Consider the following 19,362-nt stretch of genomic DNA (forward strand, 5'->3'; position numbering starts at 1 on the left):
CAGCTTCTCTTGCTGTCAGGTACATAACATATACATGGATAAGTCATTTTGCACAGTGCTTTGGTGTCTTTAAATGTTGGTAATGACTGTTCTGAACTGATTCATTGTAGATGTCCCAAAAAATCATGTACCTCCTCTTTCTCTCCTCCAACCAGATCCCTCCATTCGTGTAATGGCTGTGCGAGGTCTATACTGTTCATGGGGATCTTGATCTCGCCGATGACGTCATGTTTACCAAAACGGTCAAAGTCAAACACCTGCAGCACCAGAGTCTGACCACCCAACTCACTATAGGGTATCTAGAGAGGGAAAATAATGTTTACTCTAAAGTGCTTTGGAAACTTTAATGTTCATGTTGGATAGTTTAAAAAATGCTACTGATAAAATGATCTACAGACCTTAAAGATGAAGGTCTCATTGAAGACGGGACAGAGGTTTTTGCGCTGGATTTTGGTCTCAAACTTCTTCTTCTTGTCTGGCAGCATGTAGACTTTGACATAGGGATCTGAGGTCCCACCAAGGTCCATGGCTGCAAGGTCCTGAGCCTGGAGGATGCCGACTATCAGCTGGAGAAGGAAGGTGAGATAAGTTTAACTGTAGGCATCCCTGGATCCTAAATCCTGAAATGGAGCTAGCTATTCAGAATAAAGAGCAGCATCTTTGCTTTCCTTCTATTGTTGAGCTCAAAATTCTTTCGTGTTTGTGTTTGAAAAGTTGGATATTGGTGTGTATGCTTGCAAAATACTATGTGCAGGCATGTGTGTGTGTGTGTGTACCTGGTTATCACTAAAGTTATAGTCCAGTGAGAACTCCAGTTTGCCCAAGTTCTCCTTCTCCTCATCTTCCTTCCCGTCCTCTCCCTCCTGAAAGGAACACAGCATGGTTAGCAGGTAACAGATAATTTTATTAAGCAGATTTGATATATAATATCAATCAATGTTGACCATACAGTGAAAATGACGTGAGATAGGGTTAAGGTTGTAAGTATTTTGCGGAGGCCTGAGTCTTAAAAATACCCTGTGGAGTTTTTGACCACTTGTAGACATGTCTTCAACTTGCATTCTTTCTAATAGCCAGCAGGGGGCGACTCCTCTGGTTGAAAAAGAAGTCTGATTGTATAGAGGTCTATGAGAAAATGAGCCTACTTCTCACTTGATTTATTACCTCAGTAAACATTATAAACATGAGTTTATGGTCTCAATCGCTAGTTTCAAGTCTTCTTCAATACAGCATGATGTTCTTTTGGTAAATTATGGTCCCATTTAGACTAAAATAGATGGCTTTTGGGGCGTGGCTACCTTGTGATTGACAGGTCGTTATCTCGGCGTTGTGCAGTCTGGGAGTTGTCTGTGTTTTCATCTTACAACTTTAAACCTTTCACAGTGCGTTTTCAGTTCATGAAAGTTAATTGTAACATTTTGGTCGCCTAAAATATCTTGTTCAGAGTTTGGTTGTACTTAGCTCCACCCTCTCTTGTCACATCTGGTTGCAAAATGCCAAACTCAAGGCTTCAAAATGGCAGTCCACAAACCAATGGGTGACGTCACGGTGACTACGTCCACTTTATATACAAATTCTGTGGTTTTTATGAGTGGGTCTCCATTTTGTTTGTCAAAATGTCCCAAAACATTGGATTTGCAAATATTTTCTGAGCAAGGAAATGCATTCACGTATTAGTAAGTAACACTGAATGTGAACATTACTTTTGTTTGTTTACAAGAAAACTCCACAGAGCACCTTCAAGGTTCCACTGTGGTTACCCCATAATAGCCACCCTTTGAACATATTGATCATACTATCAGTAATCACGAATAAGCATTAGGCTTATAAACAAAGATGCAGATTATTTTATCCTTTTGGTTTGCAACAAGTAAAGTTTTAACCTAATTCTTTGAAATAATCTATATTCTATATTGATGCTTGTTACCACAAACTCCTCCAATCCCAACAGCAGCTGTGACTCTGTCATCCCTTTTGGCTTTTGTGCCCAGTTTAAGCTGTCAATTTGTCCATTACTAGTCTCAACCTGGATAACAGCCAAACAGCTGTGAAGCAGTGATTGCAATCAGTGCAGCTCTTATTGCTGGTAGCTCCATCAGTTTGCCTGTGGAGAGGGTGTAGTCAGCCGTGTGCTTCTTCTGAAACACATGTATCATAATACCCAGTTGCATCTTTTTACCTGCCCCTTCAAGGAGAAGTTCAACATTTTTGAAAAATATGCTTATTCACTTTCTTGCTGAGAGTTAGATGAGAAGATCGATGCTACACTCGTGGCTGTACATTGAATATGACTCTACTGCCAGTAGAGTAGCTGGTTAGTTTAGCATAAATACTGGAAACAGGGGGGGTTCTATCCAAAGGTAACAAAATCTGCCTACTAGCGCAGCATTTTGTACTCTTTGGACCGAGCCAGGCTGTTTCCCCCTGTTTCCAGTCTTTGTGCTAAGCTAAGCTAACCAGCTGCTGGCTGCAGCTACATTTTTATCCTACAAACATGTGGAGTGGAATCAATCTTCTCATATAACTCTCTGTAAGAAATAGAATTAGCATATTTTCCAAAATGTGAAACTATACCTCTAAAACAAACAATGAGAACTGAAGTCCCAACACGTTCTCATCCCAACTTGTGACATAACGCCCTTGGCGTCAGGCCCCTTGGCCCCTTGGCCCCTTGACCCCTTAGCCCCTTGGCGTCACGGCGTCACTTTATTTTTGGCTTCAAAACAGCTATAATTACCCTTGGCGTCACTTTAGGATTAGGCAACAAAATCATGTAGTCCTTTCTTTAGTTTCAAAGGAAAGCCTTGTGTTTTTTGGACCCATCCATCTCCCATCCCGCCCGCCCGGCGTGTGTCTTTTCGCTTTTTAAACTACGTCACCACACTCCCAGCGCACTTTCTCGGAGTGTTTACTGTCGCTGTGGATGAGTTTCATACCGGCGCTAAGGGGTGCTTTGTGCGGTGGTACCAAACGCCGATGGCCGTAACAAAGCCTCGGTATTTGACGCCCTGGGAATGTGAACGGGCTGGTAGTCGTTGTAATGTTTTTCTCAGTCAAACTTTAATCATTACTCTCAACTTCAGCTGTTTTAGATTTGTTTTAGACGAGCTGAATAAGTGAAACCATAAAAACTCTTACTGCTTACTTGGGAAAATCTTTGTAGCATGTAGTGTACTGTGTAAATATTTGACACACTTCTTCTGCAGCCACATTGGTAGCAGAAAGAATTACCATGTGACAACTCAGGAATGCACGAGGCCGAACCGCTCTACCCCATTTCTCACCTTCTTATCATCTCCATCCTCTCCATCTTTGTCCTTCTTCCTGCGCCCTCGTCCTCCCTTCCTCTCACGGACCTTCTTGGGCTTCTTGGCCTTGTTGCAGCACTTCCTGTAGATGCAGAATCCCATGCAGGCAATAAGGGCAAGGACCACGACCACAATGGCTCCCACTGCCCACATGGGCACTGGAGAAAGGAGGCAGAGGAAGCAGAAAGGCAGGTTGGTACTGTGTAGTTAGGTAGGAAACAACAGTGACACTGTCTGGGTGAGGGGTTTAATTCCTACTGACGTGAGCTGGACTTGTGAGCCATTTTGTTAAAGCACTTGTTAAACAGTGTAAGATTGGTGTCATGTAAAAACCTTCCATGGTTGTAAATAAGTTTGACGTTTTTTAGCCATGCTAGCGTTGTGACTATACGGATGGCAATGTCGCTCTGTCTGTTGATTGGCCATCACTGGTCTCGTCTGAAATATCTCAACAAGTATTTAAAGGATTAGCATATAATTTTGGACAGGCATGCATGGCTTCAAGAGGATACATTTTAATAATTAAATTTTTTTTTTTAAATTTAAAAGTCAAATACTTAAAAAAAAAATTAAAATTTTTTTTTTTTTTGACCAAATACCTGCAAAACAAATGACATTTACATCAGCCTCAACTGTACTTTGTTTTTAATGCTAATTTGCAAATGTTAGCATGCTAACAAGCTAAACTAAGATGGCCGACGCCCTATGTAGAGCCGGTGTTTGGTTTGTCCGTTCTGGGCTACTGTAGAAACACGGCGGTGCAACATGGTGGACTATGTGAAGAGGACCCGCTCCCTATGTAGATATAAACAGTTCATTCTAAGGTAACAAAAATCACATCTTAGTTTCAGGTGATTATACACTAAAGAAAACATACTTATTATTATTATATTCCATTTCTGCCAATAGATCCCCCTAAATCATAAACATTGGACCTTTAATTTCACAATGGCAAAAAGTTGCTTATGTACACATCCAAAAGCAAAATTTTTATTAATTTGTTTTTCATTCAATCTAAGTCCAATGTGTACTCTCTTTTTCCTCTGTTTTTGGTCTCGACCAACTCCTGTTTCGCTACTAAATGCTCCACTATGTACATCAGCTAACTGCCTGCTGTTTGGTGCTGAGCAGGTAGTACAGTGTACACAGTATACAGTTTTTTTAGCTGATATCAGCTGCCAGTCAAACCTTTAAACCTCAACCGTCAGTAGAGAGCTGTTGTTTTGCCACCTGTAGAAGACTTGGCGCACATTTATTCTTTAAAACAGGAAAAAACTGAATGGTACAAGACATGAGATGGACTTACTCTTGAGTTTATGATCTTGAAGAGCAGAGCAGAGTGGTCACATGAGGAAATGAGAGAGAACAGAATGAAGAAATGAAAATGAGATGACATGATGGCTAGATGATGGTATGGAGGTTATAGATTGATTCTTATTAGGTCTCTGAATTCGCCAGTGTATCTGCTGATTTGGCTTCAATTTTTGACAGCCTCGAACAACATTGAAAATACTATCGCCACACAAGTACTCTGAGCCTCATGTTTCCTATTTCATATGTCCAATAGGACATGAATGCACACGGTATGTTTACTTGTTGTTGAGCAACGTATCCTAAAACAATAGTTTGTATGATATCTTACGAAAAGATATTTCAATTTTTTTGTGTTTTCCTACAAATGTCCAATAAACACACGTCAATTTCCAATTATATGCATACAATTATTTTTTTTTCAAAATAAACTTCCGTCTTTACACGAAACAATTTGGTTAGGTTTAGGCAAAAAAAAAACACTTAGTTAGGTTTAGGCAATAAAACTACTTCGTTAGGTTTAGACCGACCCATCCACCCTGACCACCTCAATACATGGTGTCTGTAGGGGGGGCAATGGCCTAAATGGAAGGCTTTTTGTAAAAAAAATTGTAGACCACAAAATGAAAATATCAAGTTATTTTCGCAGACTTAACAAAGCTCCTATATAATTTAGTCTTTTAGAACACATCAAATTGAACTTAGTTTGGAGTATTTCCATGTGCATCAACAGATGAGCATAAGTGTGTTTGCATTGTCTTTATGTTTGTATTTTGTGTATATTTGTGTGTGCTCACTTGGCAGGTGCGTGATCTCATTGAAGAACTTGTTCTTCATGTTGGCGAACTGGTGGTTGGAGTGGTGCGAGGGAGGAGGCGCAGGGTGCTCCCTCTCCTCCTCCTCCTCGGCCGCCCTGCGCAGCCGCGCACCGGCCACGCTGACCAGTCGCATCACTGCTCTGTGAAATCAAAGGAGAGCAGACAACATACGGTCAGCGACTTTGTAATCATTAAATCTACCGCAAAACACTGAACCTCCAGAGCTAACAACACATTCGTTTTCTCTTCCGATGTGTCTTTCATTCAACCTCATGCTATTTGACCTTTCACCTTGGCTTTAATCTCTTTAATCCTCTCTCACTCGCTTCACTCTCCTGCCTCTCACCATTCATTCACTCTTTAGTTTCAAGCATCTCACAAAGACTAACAGACCATCCTCATCAAGGACAAATACTTTAACTTCATTGAGGCTTTACTGAAAAGGAAGTATAATGATGGTGTGAAATTCCAGTGGTGAAGGCAGTACTCAGATCCTTTTCTTTAGTTAAAGCGGCAACATCACAGTGTAAAAATACTCCATTAAATACAACTCTTGCATTCAAAATGTAATGTAACAATGGTTAGCTAATACATTTGTAAGAAAGTTCTCAAACTGCAGAGTAACATGTAACAAAAGCTGTACACACAATAGTGTCCCATGAAATGTAGTGGAGTAAAAGTATAATTTAGCGTAAAATGGAATAAAGTAAAGTCAAGTGTCTTTAGAATTCTGCTTAGTTCAAGTACAATACATGTTAGTCTACTAGCATGCATTAGCATACTCTAGCCCTACTTACACAAAAGTTTCAGGAGAAAGTAATTCAATATTGACTATATTGACATTTATCTATCCCAACTACTAAGTAAAAAAAAAAACATGTCAGCATCCAACTTGTTGTTCAGAGTTGGAAAAATCTGGGTATTTCTGACAATGACTTGGTGATGAGAACTACAAACATCTCAACAAACTGTTGGCAGAATGGCTGCAAATGCAACACATCTGGCAGTTACATAAAAAATAAAATCCAATATTAACACTGATATAATCAATTCAGCTCATTTTAAAGGAGCTATACACTGCTTGTTACACACTATACACTGGTTTAGCTTGGTAACAAACTGCTACAAATATGGAACACAACAAAAGTTGCTAATTTAGGCTATTTATCTGGTATCACTATGTCAAGTGCTAACGCCCTTGAAATAATGAATGAACACTTCCAAATTGGAATTAGGGATGTTTTTCCTGTTCATCCTATTCTGATGACATTGTTGGCTGAATAGCTTTTTGGCTTATGTTAACCAGAGGAATAGAGTATATATTAGGGCTTCAGTAAAGTTTAGGAATTTGTTCTTAACTTGACTATTTTTATGTGCACATCTATATTTTTACTCCCAATATTCAAAATGAAATGTAGTTTTTTTCCACGACAGTGGGTTCTCTAATTTAATATATGAATACATATCCTAAAGATAACTCCAAAAATGATATGATTTAAAATACCTATATCCACTCACTAATTCAAAGCTTAATTTACAATAAATCCCTTCTATATAAACACAAGAATTACATTTATCTGCCTCTCTTACTATTCTGCATCCTTTCTCCATTTGTCCTCCTCTTCCCATGTTCATCCCTACTTCCCTTGTTGCTTCCTTCCTCCTCTCTTCCTCCTTAACCTTTCCTTCCTCCCTGCTTCCCTTCTGTGATGGCAGTATGTCAAGAAATAGTAGAATGGTGCTCTGCAGCTCATTACTTGCACAAAAATACTCCCTCTGACTTTGTGACGGCAAGGCTGGTGGATACACACACACACACACACACACACACACACACACACACACACACACACACACACACATACAGGACCCTGAAACTGAAGATTCAACCATTGGTGATTTTATTATTTATACCTCTGCTTATCCTACTGTGGCGTGTCAAAATGTCTTTTGCCTATTGAGTAGGCTACATTATACCAACACATAAACAATCTTAACAAAATGGACTATATAATTATTAAAATGATTAAAATTGTTCTATTTTGAAACCCCAGTTAATATCAGTTTAACCCTTTAATGAGGCATACTTTGAATTTACCTCAGTAAGATATGAGACTTAAAAGGTGTATAAAGTGCAACTAGAAAGCTGAGTTTGCCTTTTGCCAAATCCCTGCCTGTGGCCCTTCGTATAGACGCAATAAAATAAGACAGATATCAGTTTCTGGTAATCAAGACAATCTCTTTTGTGCCCTGTAAAGAGTTCAGCCTGCACACTGACATTTAAACACACACACAGACACATATGCCCCACCCACGGTTAGACAGCCCTCTGTCGCTGCGCAGCGATGTAACAAGATTAATTGCCAAAGGTAATCCAAAAATCCTTCGGCTTAAACATCTGTGTCTCCTCCCCTTTCTCCGCCCATCCCAACATTATCTCTCCTTCATTCTTCCCCTCTGTTGTTATTTATCCTCCCCTCATGACAGCTGGAATAGAGACGTACACACGCAGACGTTCATACACATCATATATCCACAATGACATGTGATTTAGGTGGCGAGCTGTGTTACATTGACCCTTTATCTCCCTGGACTGCATAAGCAGAGGATTAGAGAGGGAGACCTCAGTGTGTGGATAGATGACTTGCCTCAAACTGCATGTGATTATCATAAAGTGGGCATGTCTGTAAAGGGGAGACTCCTGGGTACCCATACAACCCATTTTCATTCACATATCTCGAGGTCAGAGGTCAAGGGACTCCTTTGAAAATGGCCATGACAGTTTTTCCTCGCCAAAATTTAGCCTCCTTTGCGACAAGCTAGTATGACATGGTTGGTGCCAATGGATTCCTTAGGTTGTCTAGTTTAATATGATGCCTGTATATTCACTCTACTGATGACTACTACTGGTGGTACTGTAAGTACTTTGGATAAAATCACCCACTGAACTCTCTGTCACTCTGCTGTCTCTACCAGGATGCATAATGTTTTTTTATCTCAAATTCAGAACCCCCCAAAAATCAGGATGATGACCAGATTTAGGCTGGACTGCTGCCATAACATCAGTCACAGAAACAAACATCAGTGAGTCAGAAACCTGGTCACGTTGATGATGGAATACATGTCTTTATCTGGATATTGCAAGATGGGGAAATCATGCAGCTTGATATGAGAAAACTCCCAAGAATATACCATTTTGCCTGGTTAATAGTTTGGGAAATCAAGGCCAGGCAAGGCAAGTTTATTTATATATGTAGCACATTTCATACACAAAGACAATTCAAAGTGCTTTACATATATAAAAACAAGATAAAAGAGCACAAGATGCATAAGATAAAAACGAATAAAAGAATATAAAAGTCAAAGATTAAAGACAGAAAATTAGTTGGAGCAATATCTGGTAGGCTGCTCTGGAATAAAAACGAATGCTCCACAAATAGAAACTGGTTTGAAGCTAAATTAGAAGCATTTTTAGGTTCTAAAAAGCTAAGGCTAGTACATAAAGTGTTTAACAACCAATGCCGTAGACAAAAGGTCTATAAAAGTCTTGTCAACAGAGACATGGTTTGTCAAAATATGACAACAGCCTTCTCTGTTAACATAGGAAAGAACAATGTCTGACATATTAAACAAAACTCACATCTTGAACAATCAAACATGAACCGTCGACGCTTGCAATATAATGGCACAAAAAGCTTAGAGAAAAGGCTCTGTATGAAAATTGCACACTACAAACAGATCTGTGAGGTGAGCAAAGGAAAACATCAAAAAAGGGAACTAGAATTACCGCCTCGCGGTTGTATGGCTCCGCTAACCAGTCAAGCTGCAGTTTACTTTACTATAAACTGCAGCTACTACTACATCAATCACAAAATTCAAATCAGTTCATCCTTGAGTCCAAGTGGATGTTTGTGCCAGATTTGAAGAAATTTGATCAAGGCGTTCCCAAAGATATCACAAGAATGGGACGGACGTGATGTCACAGTGACCTTGACCTTTCACCGACAAAATCAAATCAGTTTGTCAGACGTTTGTGCCAAATTTGAAGAAATTCTCTCAAGGTGTTCCTGAGATATCACGAGAATGGTACGGACGTACGGCAATGTCGGTTTGTTGATTTGTCCACCACTTTGGTCCAGACTGAAATATCTCTTTCTATTCTTTTTGTAGCTATTCATGGTCCCCAGAGGATGAAGCCGACTGACTTTAGTGAATCTGATGTTTCCTCTAGCGCCACCACAAGGTTGAGATTTTTGAGTTTTTAGTGACATAGCCTATCTTGACAACTTTTGGATGGATTGCTGTGAAACTTGGAACAGATATTCATGTTCCCCACGTAATAACTCTGGTGATTTCGTAACTTTTCCTCTAGCTACCGTTAGGGTCAAAGTTTCAATTTGTCGAATATGAGCAAATGTCTGCATCACTAACAACATTTTCATCAGCGTCCACTGTACCTTATGTTTAATGCTAATTAGCAAATGTTAGCATGCTAACACTCTAAAGTAAGATGGTGAACAAACATGGTCAACATTACACCTGCTGAAAATCAGCATGTTAGAGTTGTCATTGTGTGCATATTGCCATGCTAGCATTAGCATTTAGCTGAAATCACTGCTTTCAACCAAGTAGTGGGAAATAACCTTTACTGTGACCCCAATAAATGATCTGAATCAGGCACCAATGCGATTTTTTCTGGTCTTTGGTCAGTTCAGTATGCCTACTAGAAATACTGTCCTTAATACTGTCTATTTGTTAAAATTTGGCAACTTGTAATGTATTTAATTCTTAGGTTTAGAGCTGAAACGATTAGTCAATTAATTAATCAATCAATCAATCAATCAATCAACAGAAAATTATTTATCAACTATTTTGATAATTAATTGTTTAGGTAATTTTTCAGGCAAAATACCCCCAAAAAAAAATCTCTGGTACCAGTGTGAATATTTGCTGCTTTTCTTGGGATCTATAATTGTAATCACAATATCTCTGGTTTTAAAACTTGTGATAGCCATTTTTCACTATTTGCTTACATCTCATGGACCAAACCATTAACAATTAATCAAGTAAATAAGCAGCTGATTAATCATAATGAAAATGATAGTTAGTTGCAGCACTAGAATGTTTTCATACTAATGCATACTGCATACTGTTTGTCATTTACTCTGATAAAGCATTGCATTATATTTTTTAAATACATTTGAGCATAAATGCACAGTATATGCTGTAAGGCCTCATGTCACCTCCAATATTTCAAACAGCCATTGTAGTTTGAGCTAAATCGTAACCAGATCTTGCATTGTTTTGCCTTTCAAAGGCTCTCTGGTCTGATCTCCCTGCAGACAGTTTGGAGGTGAACAGCCGGCGGAGGGATTTTGTCAGTCTAAAAACTCACGGCTCTGAACTGAGCTCAAGGCCCCATTAGGCTTCTGACACTCTGCCCGACTATTGGAGGTATTTACATGCACACGTTAGCAACTTTGGCTTTTGTTGACAGCTTGAAACAACAGCTGTCAGTGTGTCAGTGTGCTGACTTGACAATGACTTGCCCAAAACTGCATGTGATTATCATAAAGTGGGCATGTCTGTAAAGGGTAGACTAGTGGGTACTCATAGAACCCATTTTCATTCACATATCTTGAGGTCAGAGGTCAAGGGACCCCTTTGAAAATGACGATGCCAGTTTTTCCCCAAAATTTAGCACAAGTTTGGAGCGTTATTTAACCTCCTTCGTGACAAGCTAGTATGACATGGTTGGTACCAATGGATTCCTTAGGTTTTACAGTTTCATATGATACCGGTATCTTCACTTAGCTTTGAAACTGAGCCCGCTACAACCTCCGAAAGGTCAATGGCATTAATGCGTTAAAGAAATTAGTGGCATTAAAACTAATTTACGTTAATGTGTAATTATTGCATTAACTTTGACAGCCCTATTAAAAAAATACTGATTTACTCTTACCCATTCTTCTTTAAAACCCTACCAAGTTCTCCAGATGTGTACGCTGATGTATATATTATCGAATCGTCTGCATACATTGCAATGGGGGCATAATCCAAAATTAAAGTTCCCACTGGAACTTTGACTTAAGAGAGAGCATTTGTTCATCTTGAAATGAAGGTGAGATAATGCTAATTTGAGCATCATATTACTGTACCCATCATTTAATATTTCTATTTACTCTGTGTCACTCTCTGTCTCTATTTAGTCTGTGCATGTGATACCGAATTTGTTTTTATAATCTTCATATCTGGCAGTTACATTTGACCTGTGGTGACCTGTAAAACTGCACGTTGCTTGTATATCTGCAGAAATTTAGGATAAGATCACTGTAGTTAAGATATGGGTCTTCTGCTGTTTGCTGTAGATCTGCAGCTTTGTACAAAAAGCCATAAGCTCCAAGAAACACAACAGTAGCCTATGTGTGCAAGGTGCAAACAACTATCCATTCCAACATCAAGCTGAAGGATTTAAAGTTTATAATACCAACACAATGTCAGAAACTTCCTAAAGGCTGTAGAGGTAAACATCACTATTGTAGAGGTGTATTGCGGGTGACAGCACGTGAACACAGACTCTGTAAATAGACGTGCATTAGCCTCCCATAATCCACTTAAACTAATCTTTGCCAGGTTTGGAAAACATCCTCCACTATGCATTAAAATCAAATGTTTCTCTCATGGAGGAACTTTCCCAGCGACATGCATTCATCAAAAGATAAAGAATGAGATAAAAATTTGCATTTAAGTATAAAATCCAATAGATGAACATTAACCTTGTGCTCCTTGTAAGCACAGCTGCTTATTAACAGATTTACGGCACGACTGAAATACATTATGTTTCATGATCAAGTGATTTTCAAGTAAGATCACCAAACATTTGTTGTTTCTAGCTTATTAAGGCTCGCTTGCTTTTTTCTGTTTCCATTATAAATTGAATACCTTTACGCATTTTGAGTGTTTGTCTGGAATAAGCCATTTTAAAACACGTCATTTGGCCATGGTGACAAATTAACTAATAACTCTGAGATAAACTTGAATACAAAGTGAAAACATCATGTAACTCACCTTATTTAGTGTCACTCCCTCTCAGTTCTTTGGCTTTTATTTTTATTTATTTCTTTGCATCCAAATGTACTCTTGATAAATCCACCACCACTGACTGATGAGAAGTGTTAAACACAACTCCCTCCTCTCTCTCTCTCCTCTCTTTCTCTCTCTCTCTCTCCTCTCTCCCCCTCCCCCCTCCCCCCTCCTGTGTTAATCTCCACAATATCCCTCACTGCCAACGATTTACTGTCCACCTACACTGCAAAAAAAGTCAATCTTTCAGAGCTAGTTCATCTAACACTGTCACTTTGGAATCTCATTTCTCGCAAAATCATTAAGAAAATTTGAATATAATCTGGTACAACTTTAAGAACTTTGTTAGTCACAAGTGTAATTCTGTTGAATAAGTGAATTAATTACAAATCAGGAGACTTGCGTTGCAGTATAGGTGGAATTATTTTATGGAATGGAAATGAATAACTGTTTTTTGATTACATTTTCATTTTTATTTATAATTGTTGTAGGTCTATGGTACGACGGTACAGCGGAGTATTAGGGCCGCATTGAGGAAAAAAAATAAATCTGAGATTACGAGAATAAAGTCATAATATTACGAGAAAAAAAGTTTTAACATTATGAGAATAAAGTCAGAAGTTTACGAGAAAAAAAAGTCGTAATATGAAAATAAAGTCATAATATTACGAGAATAAAGTCATAGGTTTACGAGAAAAGAAGTTGTAACTTTATGAGAATAAAGTCAGAAGTTTACAAGAAAAAAAAGTCGTAGTATTATGACAATAAAGTCATAATATTATAAAGTAGTATTTTACGTGTTATTTTTTTTTCTTGTAAAGTTCTGACTTTATTCTCGTAATATTACGACTTTTAATATTATGACTTTATTCTGTAAATCTCAGATGTTTTTTCCCTCAATCGGGCCCTAATACTCCGTAGTACATTTGCACTTGGGCCCTCACTGCGTTAGACTTATATACTATATACTTAGACTATAAACTGTGTTACCTTCATCACAATGCTCAAATGTTTTGCGGCTCTAGACAGATTTTTAATTTTTTTTCTTTGCCTGAAATGGCTCTTTTGATATTAAAGGTTGCTGACCCCTGCGTTAAGGTGTCCATATTTTACAGTGTACCAGCTCTCCTGCAACCCCTAATCTGGCTGAAACAGTGAAGGGACGCTGATTTGTTGTCTTATTTAAAAATACAAATAAGGATGAAAATAGACTAGTGGTTAAAATTATTGCATTTTTTTTCCAAAAATAAGCTGAATTAAAGAGAGCATTATTCAAAATGATCTGTGGTTGGAGCTCGCGGAAGTTTAAAGTAGTTGGAAGTAGTTCAATGTAGTTCAGTGCTTTCAGTTCAGTCGCCCTGCTGGCTTCAGCACCTTGGACAGCAACCAACCGAACAGAGCGGTCAGTCATAGGAACTCTTCACCAAACAGTGTAGAAGCAAAAGAGGCAAAAATACTCATTTAAAATCATTATGTCCTAAAAGTTGTAAAATGAACTAATAGCTGAATCCAGAGTTATTTTCCTCGGCATAATGAACTGCACCGCCTGTTCTGCCCTCATCAAAGCGTCCCCTTCCTTAACTAGACAGACAGATAACTCCTTCAACACGCTGTAGTCAATGAGCGATGGAATTATTGCGCACCACCGTTAGTATTGACAGCATGACAATGGAGTAAAACTGAAATGAAAAAGAGAAAATAAAGGAAACAATGAGTAAGATAAGCCTCATTAATTTATATTTCCATCATGCCTATCATATGCCTCAGAAAGCATATGTGATATATCTGTGTATATACCTACAGGCTTTATTGGTCAAAGGAGAAGCAATAAAGCCTGTAGTAAAAAGAAGCAGCACCCCCTAGTGGCTGCAACTGAAAGTTCCTTTTCCTCAGGCCAGAACACCACCCTGCACGCTCATATGACATATCCTGTTCTGTCAGCTTCCTGCTAGCTGTATGCAGCTGTAATAATGGACACATTGGCTCTAATTCATCACTTTTCTTATCTTATAATAAACCCATGGGCTGTATGCTGTAAGCCTGTACCGTGGAGGATGTATTAACGTCTCTGTTCCCAAACAACCGGCTATCAGCCAGTAGCTAGTAGTGCTGGTAGCATGACATAAACAGAATTTAATGTAGTTGTAGGCTATTTACTAACGCGCAGCGCAAAAGCACAGATCACAACCTCTTATACATCTATGGTCTGTGGTCGATTGGACATAGATTTTGGAGCTCCTTGACATGAAAAAGTTTGAGATATGTGTACTGGCTTTTTATAACTTCAATTTATGTCCATCGCTCACTTTATTATCCTCTGGGAGGCATCTGGGCAAAAAGTATAAATAAATAAGTATGTACATAGTTATAATAGCATTTTTATTTATAATTTTTTTTTACTGTACTATGAGCTTTTTTCGACATATTATCCTGTGAGTTTTTTTCAATATACTATACTATGACTTTTTTATGACTTTTTTTCAACATACTATACTTTGACTTTTTTTTAGACCATCTATACTTTAACTTTTTTTTAAACAAACTATACTATGAATTTTTTTCAACATACTGTTGTATGATGTTTTTTTTTTTCGAATATACTATACTATGACTTTTTTCGACATATTATACTATGACTTTTTATGGATATTTTTTTATGACATATTATACAATGACTTATTTATGACATTTTTATATAAACAAACATGCACTAAATGAGCAATAACTTGATTGGTAACATGACCGTGCCTGCTTCTGTTACAGTTTTCATTGCAGTCTTTGTTCGTCTAAAACAAATAAATCTAATCAGGAAATCCTTTTTTTAAATGCTTAAGTCAGTTATTATAATTTAGACACACATCAACTGTACGTTTTTTCAGCACACAAATATGTTTAATATTTAATCCACACAGATAGAGATCAATGCATGAATTTCCATACTGAACAAAGAGGATGGGCTTCAGTGTGTCTGGAGATTTACAATAATCCCTGTACACATAATGACAACACATCACTGTTCACCTGCTTCACAACGAACCGTCTGATCAACAGCCAGTCAGATGAGAGAAATTAGTCTCGGACTGAACCCTTGACACATAAAGCACAACCCCATTCGACTGGTTTAAATAACCTTGTTCACACGACTCTAGCATGACATTTGATTCACATCGGGGGTTCATTTGGGGTCTGTTACCGCACTCTAAGTCATTATATCCTCATGAGGGTTGTTTTGATCAGGATAGAAAATGAGCAGACGTCATTAATCGAGACTGTTTCTGTGACTGCGAGATTGGATGCAAAATATTTTAGATAACGGCCAAAAAAGCCCAGACTTCTGTACTGAATCTGACATGCTGTAATTTTGACTTTCCATTTTCTTCCATGTTGTCGTAAAAAGTGACCCAAACTTGTTTGCCATCCATTACAATCTTGAAGCCAAAACAAGTCTGTATGCTGTCTTGTTTTAACTCAAACACACTGTCAAAAGACACCTGCATCCAATAACTGCATTTAAACATATCATGGCATAAATGGTTATGGATTACTGATTAGCTGTTAGAAAAATCAGACAGGTTTCTGGTGAAAATGCAAGTCACTGTTGTCATTCACATTTTTGTACTTATTGATTTTTTTGGTACAATTGATGCATGTTGGGGCTCAGGGCTTTCCTTTAAGACAAGGTGGAGGCTTCACAGGTGACAAACTAAGTGTAGGAAGAGGAGGATAACTCTGGGGCAGATGCAGGACAATTGAGGTAAATATAGGAGGAGATACAGTGTGCTTACAGGGTGAATATAAGATCAATGCAGAGGAGGGAGGTAGTTATGAGGCTGGGTTACAAGGCTCATGAAGATAGTAACAATGCCCTGTGTGGGACAGAAACAGGATGGCAGGCAGATTACTAGATCAGAGGAGGTACTTACAAGGCATTTAAGTTACAAGGTGACGGGGCAGGAGGGGATATAATAGTTACAAGGGTACGGTACACGGCTTGGAGGGTCGTTTTAGAGCCAAGGGGGAACTTTTACATGACCAGGGATAATTACAAGGTTTGGGTGGCTGGAAGCTTTTGGGGGGCAGGAGGAGATTTCTTTAAGGAGGTGAGTGGGTGTGGGTGTTAAAGCAGATCCAGGTGTCACTCAGGTATGTAAGACACCTGCCAGACGATGATGTGGCTCCGCTCAGCTTTACACAAAGCAGGTTTTATCTGCGAAGTTCCACCACTGTCTGCTTCTGCCTCTGTCTCATCATCCTCTCCATCTCCTGAGGAAAACAGGTAAACAGAAAGCTCAAGAGCTGTAATTCCTCAATGAACACATATCAAACTGTATTGTGCTAATGATATGTTAAAGTCTATTTAGTTTCTTGATTCTGTATTTTCTAAACCAACATTTTGACATACAGGCATTGCATTTGTATAAAACATCAGGAAAAGCTCTATACATATTTAAAGGTCCCATATCGTGCTCATTTTCAGGTTCATACTTGTATTTTGTGTTTCTACTAGAACATGTTTACATGCTCTTATGTTAAAAAAAAACACGTTATTTTCCTCATACTGTCTGCCTGAATATGCCTGTATTTACCCTCTGTCTGAAACACTTTGTTTTAGCGCATTTTGAGGGAATTGCAACAGAAATGCATTGCTAGGCAACAGCTTGGGTCCATGTGTACTTCCTGTCAGCTGATGTCATTCACATCCACTGCAACCAGGAATAAACTGGGACACATTTAGAATGTTTACGTTAAAAATTGTGTCAAGGGTCTAAATATTGTATATTTGTGACATCACAAATGGGCAGAAATCCTGACAGGTTGTTTCAAATGCAGAGTTTCTGAATACGGGCTGTGTGTATTTCCCTGTGGATTGAGTGTTTCGATACTGTCACAGTATTTATATAGGACTTAAGCCTGCTTTATAATAAAAAAACATGAAAATCTCACTTTTTTATAATATGGGACCTTTAAAGAAATGTTTCAAATCATTTTTTAAATACTGAAAAGGAATACCCTTTAAAATTATGTTTATGTGCTTTTTTTTTTTACATGTGAATATAGAATTTGTCTTTTATCAAAATGTTATTACAAGAATAGTTGAAGCCAAGGCGACTTATATTAAACTGTTGCGTGTTAAAATCAGCAACATCAGTACTGCTAATATTATAAAGCACCACTGTCACATTTGGCTATTTTATTTTAAGTTTTTGCAGGAAGTCTTAGTATGGTGTATTGGCTACATAGAAATGACAATTGACCTGAGTGCAGGTGTGATTGCTTACCTATACGGAAGTCGATGTAGCCCTCTCCTCCACTCAGCACCAACACATTGTGAACACTCTGGGCCTCAGTCTCTTGGGGCGCTGTTGACCCCTGCCCCTCCGATGGACTGTCAAGTACACTGCCGTTTAGGGTGGCCAGAACATTACCTGTCACACAAACACACACACACAGAAGAAAAAGAATGAGAATACCCGCGGTCAAGTTGCAGTTTATACATCAATGCCTGTCCAAAATGTATCCGATTAGACATTTTTTAAATTGTGAAAATTATCATATGAATTCTTGTGTTATGGCCAAAAATGTGTTTTGTATGTAGAAAAAAGACAAACATGTCATAGTATAGTAAAAAAAGTTATAGTATGTGGGAAAAAAAGCAAAAAAAAAACTCATAGCATAGTATGTCAAAATTAAAAAATATAAAACATGGTATAGTATGTCGCAAAAAAAGTCATTGTATACTAAGTCGAACATTTTTAAAAAGTCATAGTATAGTATGTTGAAAAAAAGTCAGAGTATTGTGTGTCGAAATTTTTTATTAAAAGTCAGTGTCGTATGTCAAAAAAAATGTAAAAAATCATAGTACAGTATGTCGAATTTAAAAAAAAAAAATCATAGTATAGTATATCGAAAAAATTTCATCGTACACTATGTCGAAAAATAGTCATAGTGTACTATGTCGAAAAAAAGTCATACTGCAGTACGTCGGAAAAAAGTCATAGTATAATGTTTATTTATTTTTTTAAAGTCATATTTTAGTATGTTGAAAAAGATAAGTCAGAGTATAGCATGTTGACATTTTTGAAAAAGTAATAGTGTGTCAAGGTTTAAAAAAAAGTCATAGTATAGTATGTTGAAATTAAATTACAGTATAGTGTGTCGAAAAAAAACTCACAGTATAGTATGTCAGTAAAAAGTTATAGTATACTATGTCGACATTATTTTTAAAAAGTCATAGTATAGTATGTCGAAATATTAAAAAGAAAATACTCATAGTATAATATGTTGAAGTAAAAACAAATCACATACTATAGTATGTTGAATTATGTCAAATCCATTTTATGTCGACAAATGTCATAAAAAGTCAGAGTATAAGGTCGACTAATAACATAAAAAAGTCACAGTATGGTATGTATAAAAAAGAGTAAATCTAGTATATCATAAAAGAGTCACAATATAGTATGTCAAATAATGTCATAAAAAAAGTCCTAGTACAGTAGGAATGTCGTCAGTGTTGCAGATACAGACGGGTACAGACAGGTTTTGTGCCTACCGGGTACAGAGACGAAGAACTTGACAGCATCGCGGTGTCCGTGGAAACAGAGCTGGGCTTGTGCCATGGAGCAGTAGGGGATGAAGCTGCCGGTGCTCTTCTCAGAGCCGTCGTCACCGTACACATGGATCACTCCGCCGGACGATGTAGGAGACACCTTATTGGCTGAGGGATGAAGAACCCAGGAGTGAGAAACTAACCAACCAGGAATGTTTACTAGCAAATCATATGTGGTAGCATGACACAGGCGAAAAATAAACACCCACAAAATCCACATATTTCTGAAAATGAG

The 19,362-nt window shown here is 38.0% G+C and overlaps 2 protein-coding genes across 19 annotated transcripts in view; both read right to left on the bottom strand.

Annotated features, from left to right (window-relative positions):
• Positions 1-12,633, bottom strand: part of syt5a (synaptotagmin Va) — a 15,241-nt gene extending 2,608 nt beyond the window's left edge. The window contains exons 1-8 of one of the 2 annotated variants that reach the window (XM_074655701.1): positions 12,506-12,633; positions 5,417-5,577; positions 4,615-4,629; positions 3,285-3,466; positions 777-863; positions 399-566; positions 132-299; positions 1-12 (exon numbers count right to left, since the gene is read on the bottom strand). The exon at positions 1-12 is cut by the window's left edge and continues 106 nt beyond it. In XM_074655701.1, the coding sequence (XP_074511802.1) occupies positions 1-12; positions 132-299; positions 399-566; positions 777-863; positions 3,285-3,466; positions 4,615-4,629; positions 5,417-5,570 (786 nt within the window). In that variant the 5' untranslated portion in view covers positions 5,571-5,577; positions 12,506-12,633. The remainder of the gene's footprint in view (positions 13-131; positions 300-398; positions 567-776; positions 864-3,284; positions 3,467-4,614; positions 4,630-5,416; positions 5,578-12,505) is intronic. The other variant, XM_074655702.1, reaches the window with a different exon arrangement.
• Positions 12,634-15,390: 2,757 nt separating this feature from the next.
• mapk8ip3 (mitogen-activated protein kinase 8 interacting protein 3) overlaps positions 15,391-19,362 on the bottom strand; it is a 33,790-nt gene continuing 29,818 nt past the window's right edge. For 16 of the 17 annotated variants that reach the window (XM_074655725.1, XM_074655737.1, XM_074655732.1 and 13 more), the window contains 3 exons: positions 19,071-19,235; positions 17,800-17,946; positions 15,391-16,783 (listed from right to left, as the gene is read on the bottom strand). In XM_074655725.1, coding sequence (XP_074511826.1) covers positions 16,656-16,783; positions 17,800-17,946; positions 19,071-19,235 — 440 coding nt within the window. In that variant the 3' untranslated portion in view covers positions 15,391-16,655. The remainder of the gene's footprint in view (positions 16,784-17,799; positions 17,947-19,070; positions 19,236-19,362) is intronic. The other variant, XM_074655723.1, reaches the window with a different exon arrangement.

Source organism: Sebastes fasciatus, chromosome 13 (assembly GCF_043250625.1).
Source record: "Sebastes fasciatus isolate fSebFas1 chromosome 13, fSebFas1.pri, whole genome shotgun sequence".
In the NCBI taxonomy this organism is placed as follows: Eukaryota; Metazoa; Chordata; class Actinopteri; order Perciformes; family Sebastidae; genus Sebastes; species Sebastes fasciatus.